General features: G+C 38.7%; 1 protein-coding gene and 1 long non-coding RNA gene across 3 annotated transcripts; one reads left to right on the top strand and one right to left on the bottom strand.

Annotated features, from left to right (window-relative positions):
• Positions 1-468: 468 nt before the first annotated feature.
• LOC121051021 lies at positions 469-2,719 on the bottom strand. Of its 2 annotated transcripts, none has more exons than XR_005804822.1 (4): positions 2,511-2,719; positions 2,318-2,430; positions 1,339-2,195; positions 469-1,175 (listed from the first exon to the last, which is right to left on the bottom strand). It is a non-coding gene; the product is annotated as an uncharacterized LOC121051021 (long non-coding RNA). The 2 variants fall into 2 exon arrangements; XR_005804821.1 differs by having other exon boundaries at positions 1,339-1,387.
• A 1,200-nt stretch (positions 2,720-3,919) lies between these two features.
• Positions 3,920-6,574, top strand: LOC112200483 (protein argonaute 4A). The gene is made up of 10 exons (XM_024341523.1): positions 3,920-4,072; positions 4,532-4,737; positions 4,820-5,050; positions 5,129-5,265; positions 5,343-5,440; positions 5,520-5,617; positions 5,757-5,916; positions 5,993-6,109; positions 6,202-6,339; positions 6,515-6,574. Exons 1-10 carry the CDS (start codon positions 3,920-3,922, stop codon positions 6,572-6,574), a joined length of 1,398 nt encoding a protein of 465 aa, XP_024197291.1.
• Positions 6,575-11,574: the final 5,000 nt, after the last annotated feature.

The raw sequence follows: 11,574 nt of genomic DNA, 5'->3' as shown, positions 1-11,574 counted from the left end.
GATGAATGAATGCCAACGTAGAGAAATCTAGCCTAAATGGAAAGATGCGATCCAGGTTAAGTTGGATTCTCTAACGAAGAGGAAGGTTTTTGAGTCAATGATGCTAACACCTCCTAACATAAAACCTGTTGACTAATGGGTCTTCGTTAGAAAGCGTAGTGAGAAAAAGAGATGGTAATCTCGCCTTATGGTGCAAGGCTTCTCACAAAACGCCCTGGAATCGACTACGATGAGACATATTCTCTCATAATGGATATCATTGCACTCCATTACCCTGTCAGTTTGGTAGTTTCTAAATAACTGAACATGCAACTTACAAATTGTTGAAATGAAAAAATTCGCACATCCAATTACAACGAGGCTCGTCCATATCAGGAAAATATGAGTGCTTTATTTAAATAAAATTAAAAGCCTCTCATGAAAACAAGGATGGACAAAGTTGATAGCTTTTAAAACTCTAAACAAAAGGAAAAAGCACAAGAGTCATTAAGCTGGTCTGTTGGATTTTTACAAGACGTCAGACTTCTTGTTTTGTCAAAATATAGATTACAAAGCAACTACAAAATACAAGAGTTGTAGTCTTCACGGAATACAAGTTCCCCAAGTAGTTCACTCCAAGTTGAACTCTAAAACTCTATGTTTTATACAAACCAAACTCATGATCGGTGCAATATAAAAAGCACTGCATAAAGAAAAAAAAAGGGGGGACGAACGTGAGGAGGATAGCAGCGTGAAGAGGACTGTGAAGAAGCAGAGGATAGCAGCCAAGGAGAGGAAGAAAGCAAGGAAAAAGAGGGTGAGACTTTCACCACCGATGTGCACCTTTTCCTTTGCTATTCTCAAATGATGCAGGCCTCCAGCGATACCGTAGAGTATCAATATCATGCTCCGACACGACGTGCCTTAAGGTGTCGATATTGTCGTTGAGCTCCAGCACGGCGTGCCTTAGGGTGTTGAAACTACTATCGAAGCTCCAGTGGTGGTGCCTTACGGTATCAATACTGTTTTAGAGCTTTGACTCGGCGTGCCTTTGGGTGCCGAAATAGTCCTCAAGACTTAAGTTTGGGTTAATACATCCAGAAACTGGCAGAGGACCCCGTGTGAATCACCATCCAGGCCATGCTTTCATAGGGGTCTTGGTTCAAATTAAAAATGATGATAAAAAGAAGGGAACTCTGTCAAAACACCAAAGCCAAAAATAAGTCAGTCCCGACCTTCTGATTCAAAGGAAGGAGAAGGAGAAAGGCTGTCAAAATAAATACAGTTCTGCAGCAGACTCTAAAATCATGTCTGCCGGCAAAATGAAACCAGAATTGGCACTTGGAAGAACATGCTCACCCTTAAAATAAAGCTTCGAGACTTCCAACACTGCTGTGACCACTATCACCTGGTTCGTTTTGAACATGCACAGTTAACAAACTTGTTAAAATTAAATACAAGCTTTGAAGCATCCAATTCCAAGGGTCTGAGGCTTTTAACACTAAAAGATGACAAGTAAGAAAGAAGCTGGGCAGTGGAATTGCAATGCGAGCCTCAAGTTGTCAAAAATTAAGCACACACACTTGGTAGCAGCCAATTCCAAAACAAACCTGATGCACAGGTTCTTATATTTGCAAAAGGCCAAGACAATCAATTGAAACATTCTAGACTTGATCTCATGAGGTGACAAGTATGTGTTTGTGGGTGCAGTGTGTCAAGGGAAGAAAGAAAAATGAAAATTTACGGTGGACTTGACTAAACAAACTTCAAAATTCAATTATGTGCAGCAGCTTTGAAATATTTGTGTTCCAAAAAGGTTCGATGCGGTGCCAATATAAAAGCCAAATGAGAAAAGTCTTGGCGGTGGCACTTTTATCTGGGCATGGAGCTTTAATTTAAGTGTGGTCAATGTGATCCAAACCATCCCAGAACTTGACAAAGCATAAAGCAATATATATATATATATATATATATATATATGTATAAAGAAAAAAACAAAGAACGAGTGCTCTGGTGATGTGCAGGCCATGAGATAGATTAATTAAGCTATGCATAAAACAAAAGAGCTTGATTAACAAAGTGCTCTAGATAGTTGCAGAAGATGACAAAGTGCAAAGCAAAAGCAAAAGAAGAAAAAAATGAATGGTGGCTATAGCAGACAATGGAATCATGCATAAGCCAAATATATTAGCCTCTTGTCAAAATCTGCTGGACTCCTGTCATGAAGCGGTGGATTAATTAACAAGGATGAATGCAAAGGCATATCAAAGGAAGAATAAAAGTCAAAGAAAGAGAAAACCAACTAACTCAATAAATAAAGACAGACAAAGAAGTTTACCACTTCATAGAGTTGTCAATTCACAACTGAATTAGGTGATAAAATGGATCTGGCCTCACCCACGAAGCGCCGGAGTCTTTAGATTGGATCATGCAAAGCTCCAGTCAACATTCCTGTGAAATAAAATCGAAAGAGTGTCAGTTGGCCTCCATCACAAAGCTGGAAGCGAGAGCTAAGAGGAGAAAGTCCTTACCCAATTTCTCACAGGAAGAAGCAATACAGAAAATTTCAAGCTTCAGGTGTTGAGAAATTCCTTCTACTTGAAGACCCAAATCGCATTCCATCTTCAGACCCCTCTCTGATTCGACACTCCATCTTCAGACCCATCTCTGATTTGACTTGGCAGAAGCACCGAGTTCGTGTTATGTCTGGGTTTTGGTTAAAGACAGTGAAAACAAAGAAAAGAAAATGGAGAATGGAAAAGAAAGCATCTGGGCCTCCTTGCCTTTTAAAAAAGGCCTTGATGGATGTGGACCAAGGAAATGACTCGCAAGCAAATCCTGTCTTAAATTTGGGCCCATTCAAACAATTCGGCAACGTTCAACAGAACGGGTGTCCGAATCAAAAATACCCAAGTTTTGATTTAGTTAAAAATACTTCGGAACCTAAAAAATATCATTTTGGTACAAAATCAAGAAAAATCCCAAATTCCCAAAATGTCTGAACTATAATGGTTTGATCCCTTCACAGGGTATGTTGGCAATCTAGCTACCCACTAGATGCAACCACAAATTCAAATCCAATCCCTGACTCCACTAGTCAAATTCACCCAAACACCAGAAAAAATCACATCATTCCCAAATTACCCAAAAACAAATTCAAGGGCTTTAAACCCTGACAAATAACCCAGACACAAATCAAAAAAATAAATGGGTCATCTACCCATTTAAATCCCAAATGCCGGAACTACCACTACACCAATTTCGGAATCAGACAACACATATCAGACGACAGCAAACATTTTAACTGTCGTCTGAATTAATCATACGACAGCAAGAAATATTCTATCGTCTAAGTTTTCGAATCCAACAACAGTTTTTTTTTTTTGCTCTTGTGCAATAGCATTTCAGACAATGGTTGATTTTTTTGATGTTGTCTGAATGAATTAATTCAGACAACAGTTATTATGTGATGTTGTCCAAGGTTGATTAACACAATGGTGGATAAAAGATGTTGTCTGATTGTTTTTAATCACACAACAATTATTACTTCTCTGTTGTGCAATTACTCTTAATACAATGGTTGAAAAATATGTCGTCTGATTATTTTGATTCACACAACAGTTTTTTAGTTGTCTATTGTGTGACTTTGTTTCAGACAATGTACTGAAATTGATGTCGTCTAAGTTTTAGGGTTCAATAGTTTGCTCAGCCCGCCTAATTTTTTGGTCGAAAGTTAAACTTCCCACTTTTTCTTCCCACACATATTCGCACTGCAATTTTGCTCGGCCCGCCTTTATTTTTCAGTTGACCTCTCTCTTTCTCTCGTTGTGCATCTCTTCCCACCGAGACCCTCTCATCCTCTCAGCAACGTCGTCGCCGTCGTCTCTCCCCAAACCCCCAACCTAGCCTCTGTCCCTAGACGCCTCCGACCCCCTTCACGATGCCATTGAGGAGCTCCAGCGCTGCCATCGCACCGATGTTGCGTGTGCCTCGCAGCACCACCAGCCCAGTGACCACGCGAACGACATTCATCAATGGTAGAGCCTCCAGTATGCTCGCTACCTGCGTCATTCAACCCATCGATATCATCAAGGTGAGTGTTGAAATTCATCAAGATTGTAATTTTTGTGAGATTTGGATTGGACCCATGATTCCAACTCAGGTCTTTGAGCTTAAAGTTGTTTTTTTTTTTTATAGGTTTTATATCTATGATTTGTGGGTCTATTTCGGTTTGGTTTCTGGTCAAAGTAGTAGTTAATCTGTTTTTTTCTGGTTTCTAGTTTCCCTAAGTTTCGTCGTCATGGCCTCCAAGAGCATCTTGAAGGAGCTTAAGGATTTGCAGAAGGATCCTCCCACTTCCTTCAGCACAGGTACACTCAAAGATTTATTATTTACAAACTAAATTTAGGTGTTCCTAGCATACCCAATAAATCTAATGCTGAGTTTTACCATTATAGTGTAATCCCCTGGACTCTGTCTCTCTTGCCCAATATTTTGCAGTATAGATGATATTTTTATAATTTATCTTGTGTTTTGTAAAATGGTGTTACAGATTGCCATGCAATATGATGAAGGAACCGAAGTTGACAGGAAAGGCATTGGACGTAAGGTTCCTGAAAAAGTAAACGACACATATAGTGTGGAGCTGGAAAACAAGGATTTTGCTTATGATGGAGAGAAGAGCTTATTTACTGTTGGGCAGCTCCCTCATAAAAAACTTGATTTCACAGTAGTACTGGATGACATATCATCAAGTAGGTACTTATATGTGGATCATGGTGTATCTCTGCTGCTTCCTATTTGCTTCTGGATATTAGCTCAGTGGTTATTCTGCACACAGGTCTAGGACGAATGGGGGATCTGGGGGCAGTTACTCCCTAGAAGAGAGTCAGGGCAATAGGAAGAGAGTCAAGCAGTCATTTCAATCCAAAACAATAAAGGTACAGGTCAACTTTGCTGCTAAAATCCTAATGCAAGCAATCACGAATGCCTTGCGAGGTCAGGACTCTGACCATTTTAAGGAAGCAGTTAGAGTTCTTGACATCATTATAAGGCAGAATGCAGCAAAGCAGTAAGTACCCAAGTGGTATATAAATCCTCAGTCATTCTGCTCTTATTTGTGGTGTATCATAATTTGGTTTCTCTCCAGGGGTTGTCTCCTTGTTCGGCAATCTTTCTTCCATAACAACCCGAGGAACTTCATAGAATTGGGAGGAGGGGTGTTAGGCTACAGGGGTTTTCATTCAAGCTTCTGGGCCACGCAAGGCGGCCTATCCCTGAATATGGGTTAGTTTCTAAAAGACTGAAGGCTTGGCTTTCTTTGTTGTTCTACTTAGCTAATCACTATCCTTGTTGGAATATAGATGTGTCCACTATAATGATTGTAAAACCTGGTCCTGTTTTGAATTTCCTCATGGAGAACCAGAATGTCAAAACTCCTTACCAGATTGATTGGATTAAGGTAACGGTGGTCTCCTTAATTGTTGAGATTTCATTCATGTGACAGTTTTCATGATTTGAGCTGCTTTCTTTCATAATAGGCTAAGAGGATGCTAAAAAATCTAAAGGTTGAGACCTATGCTTCCAAGACGGAGTACAAAATCACTGGATTAAGCGATAAACCCTGCAAACAGCAGACGTGAGCTCTTTCTACCTTCATCTGTGGCATGTCATTTTAAAATAGTAGTAGCATCTCACATTTGGTTTTTGATACAGTATATACTTGTATTCCCTGCAAATTCTGCAATATATTTTTACCCTTCTTTATTTGTTTCTAGGTTCTTTTTGAAATCAAAAGGAGGACACGATGGAGATGGAGAAGAGATCACTGTTTATGAATACTTTGCCCAGCATCAGCACATGCAGTTACGCGATTCAGCAGATTTTCCCTGCATCAATGTTGGAAAACCAAAGAAACCTTCTTACTTTCCCCTAGAGGTGATATATTATCTTCAAATATATAATGTTAAAATGAATACCCTAGTTAACTAATAATTCATCCATTCCTCTGTAGCTTTGTAATTTGGTTTCCTTGCAACGCTATACCAAGGCTTTATCCAATCTCCAAAGGGCTTCACTAGTGGAGAAGTCTCGGCAAAAACCCCAGGAGCAAATGTCAACTTTGCGTGATGTGAGTTTTGCCCTCCACATGATATCAATTGTTTGAGTTTAATCATTTATGTAGCAATCTTGATTTTCTTTGTTTTATCTGCCCATATGCAGCTTGGCGGAATCAACTCCTTGCTAATGGTGGAGCATCCTCCTTCTCTACCCTTGGTATCCAAGTCCCCTACTCTGATTTTAGGGATGGATGTGTCACATGGCTCACTTGGGCGTTCCGATGTGCCTTCTATTGCAGTGGTAACATTTTTTCTTCTTGACTGCACATTACATGCTATAGTTTTTTCTCCACTGCACATTACATTAGTTTTTCCCATAAATTTTACTACTATTGCATATTCCACATTCTCTTAGAAAGTCTGTTGCTGTATTATATATGTTAACGATTTACATATTAAAAATGGGAATTTTGTAGGTGGTCAGTTCCAGGAAATGGCCTTTGATTTCTCGTTACCGAGCTGCAATTCGTACTTAATCACCAAAAGTAGAAATGATTGCTAATCTGTTCAAGCCTGTGTCTGTTAAAGAGGACCAAGGCATAATCAAGTTGGCTCCTATCTCCCCCTATACTCTGCCACTTTGATTTTTTTGTAAATGTATAATTATACAAACCTTACTATTGCGGTATGAAATTGTTTACATAGATTTTGCTCTTCTGCTGGCATCCTCATTATCACCACAAAGTGTTCTTCAAGACTTGGTTGGTTTCAACATTTCACTAAATGTTGTTAGAAAACTAGTTCTGTTGATGTAATGACTTTGTTGGATATATGGATGAATGTATCGGATTTTTACAAGAATATGAATGTGTTTTGGATATGATGTCATTTTGAATGTATATCAGACCATTCAATCCAGCTAAAAACTATTGTGCAATAATTGATCATCACAAAATGATTGTGCAATAATTGATCATCACAAAATGATTGTGCAATAATTGATCATCACAAAATGCCTAACAAAAACTGTTGTATGAGCCATCTAACTATAATACTATAAGGACTAAAAGAACGAGAAAGTCATTGTCTAGCAAAACAACAAACAACATTTTTTCGAAGAAATCTATAGTATCAGTAATGGATGGACAATGGGATTTGCAAGTACATATTGTCTGACTAAGCCTTCAGACAATAGGAAGCATATAAGCCCCTGTTGTCTGGTACACATTCAGACAACAGTAAGTATATAAGCCGCTGTTTGTTTTTCTTGGTGTTCAGACAACAGACAGCATAGTAGTCGCTGTTGTAGTAAACTTTATCAGACGACAGTTTTTTGGTATTGTCTGGTCCATGTATCAGACGGTATTGAGATAGACAACAGCAAAGTATATAATCAGATGACAGTGAAAAACTGTCGTCTGATTGAAAAATTGGTGTAGTGTACATGTGGTTTGATCCCGCAAGGGTATGTAGGCAATCTGGAATTAAATAATCTAGATGCAACCGCATCCTAAACACTTTTCCTTTTCCAAAATCCAAGTCTTCCAATGGGTCGTTCACCTATTGAAACTCTTGAACTACGAGTGGCTTGATCCCTTCCCGGGTACGTAGGCCACCCATTCCAAAATTCGGGTGCAGCCGCAAAAACAAACAACCACACATTGGTTTCTTTATAAATGGAATCAAAGGGTGTTTCCCTTATAACAGGGGATTGTAATTAAGAGACACATTCTGTCTTGAATGGGTCGAACCCGAAATAATTAAAACTCTGTTATGTTAATGAATACGAGAGAAATTACGTTGGGGGATATTTTACACTGTGTGCAGATTTTCTCTCAACACAAATGTGGTCACTACACATCTATATGGGGATCTAGATATGGAATATACATGAAGGTTCATGGTGAACTTCATTTACCCAAGTCAAGTGGCTCTAAGACCACGGAGTGCGTTTACAATAAGACTGAAACGCTCACTAAAGTGACTACTTGATTGAGAAGGGATATGCCGGCGTGTTTCCATAACAAGTTTCGGATTCTATCGCGGTTCATGTTGGACATGATCTTCATAGGAAGCCCTTAAAGAGTTAAGGGAAACCGCTGAACACTTGAAATCTGAGTTTGAGATGAAGGATTTTGGGAGAACACGATTATGTCTCAGTTTGGAACTTGAGCAGCGTGTTGATAGATGCTTAGGCATTTTGACAAAGTCAAGCCTTCAAGCACCCCCATGATCGTCCGTAGTCTTGATCTTGAAAAAGGATACTCTTCGTTCGAAGGATGATGACGAAGATGCGCTAGGGGCAGAAATGCCCTAGTTAAGTACAATAGGCGCATTATTGTACTTAGCTCAATGCACAAGACCAGACATCTCATTTGCCATGAACTTGTTAGCTAATGTATAGCTCTGTGCCAACGCGACGCCATTGGATTGGTGTAAACGATATTTTTCGGTACTTGAGATGTACGATTGATATGGACTTATTCTATCCCTACAGAGAGATGATGAATTCGGAACCATCACACACCAGGAACGCAGCCATATTGGGTATCTCTCTGACCCACATGAAGGTTGTGCCCAAATTGGTTAAGTGTTCACCATGGGTAAAGACCATGATATTTTAGAGGTCTACAGAATAGACCCTAGTCACTATATCTTCGAACAATGCAGAGATTATTGCTCTTCAATGTATATGGATTGGATCTATAGTTACGCATGTTCGAACAATTGTGGTTTGAAGTCTACCACATATGAGCCTACGAGCATATAGGATAATGCTGCTTGTTTTGAAGCAAGGCTACATCAAAAGCGACCACACTAAGTATAATCAGCAACAACAGACTCTCCTAAAGATCAAAGTGAACTTGGTTCGATCTAAGGACAGTATGGAAGACTTGCTCACTAAGTCATTGCCTAAATTCCACTTTCGAGGAACATGTTGGTAGCATCGTTTGCTGAATTTATTCGAACTCCCATGACCGTAGTCATCAGGGGGAGATGCAGACATCAGGGGAAGATGTCTACATGTATGGTCTCGAAATGCGAAGGGTGTGTTGTGCTCTTTTTCCCCTTCGACCGAGGTTATTTTTGTCCCACTGGGTTTTTGTTACTTGGCAAGGTTTTTAACAAGGCAACGAGAGAAGCACCACGTTTGGGCGACACAAGGGGGAGTGTTCAAGTAAATCCAGAATATGTGTCTAGCCCAAACTCGAGGTTACTTGCTCTAGTTGAAATATGGTTTATATTAGAGATATTCTCGGAGAATCTTAGGAGATATCCAATCAATGTAAGATTATGTTTCCATGTACAACTCTAACTCTATGTTTGTAATCCTCTATATAAAGAGGCCCCTATTATCAATGAAAGCACGATTCAATTCTATCCCAATTCAGTTTTTCTTAAACAGTTATATAATTATGATTACATGTGAGAATACAATTTTATATGGACAATGAATTGTATTTCAAGAAAAGAATATCGTACTCTAGATAATCCCATTTTAGAGATAGAAACAATATAATAATAATGATTTGTTCCTTTTTATGTCTCCACTCTCCCCCTCAAGTTGAATAGTGCATATTGTGAACTCCCAACTTTCCAACAATATATTAAGCTTTGCCCAAAGGTTTGGTGAAATATCTGCAATCACATCATGAATTACGTTTTGTTTCTATTTGGTTTGATAGAGTAGTAAAGCCTCTCTCAATATGGAATAGCCAGATTAGAATGGTGTGGATATAGTGATTGTGATGATTCTGTTTGTTTCTTATACCAGCATAATTCAATGCATAGAGAACCCTCTGATTATCTTTGTTCTTTTAATACTTAGTTTATGATATGATTTTCTTGGTGTAAACGCCTTAGGAATGATATGAGAGATAAAACTTGTGGCTTATAGTTTGGTGCTTCTACTATGAATGTACGTGCAGATTCTAAACTATAGAGGGTCTTGGAACGGTGCAAGAGTTTGCAAAAATGGAACTGCAAGAGATTCAGGATAATCTTCGGAGTTGTTGTTACAAAATTTTCTTGCATATGGAACAGGTGGGCATGTTTTACCACAATCTGAGTATTAGAATGCTATCATTTTGTCTATAGTTACAATCAGACTCTCTTTTGTAGTTTTCTTGTGGTCAGAAATCTATTATATTTTTGGTTTTTCATTTAAACTTCTATATCTATAGGTTCGCAGGCTGAGGATACAACAGAGGATTAAAAGCAGAGAGCTCAAGATGTTAACCGAAGAGCAAGAAAATGAACTTCTGAACTTTCCATTATTCATTCCATTCATGCCTCCCTTGGTGAGTTTCCTCTAAAAGCTATTTGTTGTTACATTTTAATATTTTATTTATTATTAAAATTAAATTTGGGTGAATTTATTTTGTGTTTAAAATCTGAATTTATTTGTGTGTTTAAATTCAGAATTTATTTTGAATTTTATTTTGTAACTCATGGTGTTTTATTTTGATTTATTTTGGGTTTTAATTCTTGTAACCTATGGCTTTGGTTACTACACTATTAATGGTAGGGAGTGTCCTAAGAGCCTATAAATAGCACCATTTGTTGCATGCTCAAACAGATCATTGCTTTTAAGTAATACTGTTACGAAACACCACTATTCGCCCATCAATTTTCTTTCCAAAATCCTCCAAAGTGTCTTGTGTGTTTTTTAGCCAAAGAAAGGTGTTCTTTTGGTGGAGCTTTGGGTTCCTCCAATTTGTGCAGATTGGTGTGAGCCACACAACTTGTTGTTGGGCTGTTGTATCCTGGAGGGGACAAGACAAGAGATTTCTGGTGCACCGGCATTGTTCCGCAGAGGGCTTGAATCTCCTTAAAGAGAGCAAGATACCCGCGCCTCAGCCTTTTCAACGAGTTTCTCATATAGAAATTATAATTTTATTGTAATTTCACCAACAATTTTAAGGAGATTCAAAGAAAATGGAGCGTACTCAAGAGATGCCGCTTGACAATGTGGGAGATCTCAACAAGCCTTTCCGCTTCAAAGGTGCACATTTCAAGAGATGGAAGGGAAAAGTTCTCTTCTACCTTAATCTTCTCAAAGTTGTCTATGTGCTAACGGAGAAGAATCCATCAAAGAAGAGTACCGAAGGCATGAAGGATGATGAACTCCTTGCTCATGAAGAAAAAGTTGAAAATTTTCAAAAAAGATGAGTATAATTGTCGGTACTATCTCTTGAACTGTCTTGCTGATCATTTTTATGATTATTATGATACAACATATTCTTCTATCAAGAAAATTTGGAAAGCATTACAGAGCAAATATGACACCGAGGAAGCTGGTGCGAAAAAATATGCTGCAAGCCGTTTTTTCCGCTATCAAATGGTGGATGGCAAGTCGGTTGCGGAGCAAGTCCAAGACTTCCAAATGATTGTAGCTGAAGTTACATCTGAAGGTGTCAAAATTGGTGAAAATCTAGTGGTGGCTGGTATCATTGATAAACTTCCACCTTCATGGAAAGAGTTTCAAAAATCCATGCGTCATAAACAAAAGGAGATTTCCTTAGAGACCTTGACG

The sequence above is a fragment of the Rosa chinensis genome, chromosome 1 (genome assembly GCF_002994745.2).
Source record: "Rosa chinensis cultivar Old Blush chromosome 1, RchiOBHm-V2, whole genome shotgun sequence".
Classification (NCBI taxonomy): domain Eukaryota; kingdom Viridiplantae; phylum Streptophyta; class Magnoliopsida; order Rosales; family Rosaceae; genus Rosa; species Rosa chinensis.
This window is presented reverse-complemented; position numbering and strand designations above follow the sequence as displayed.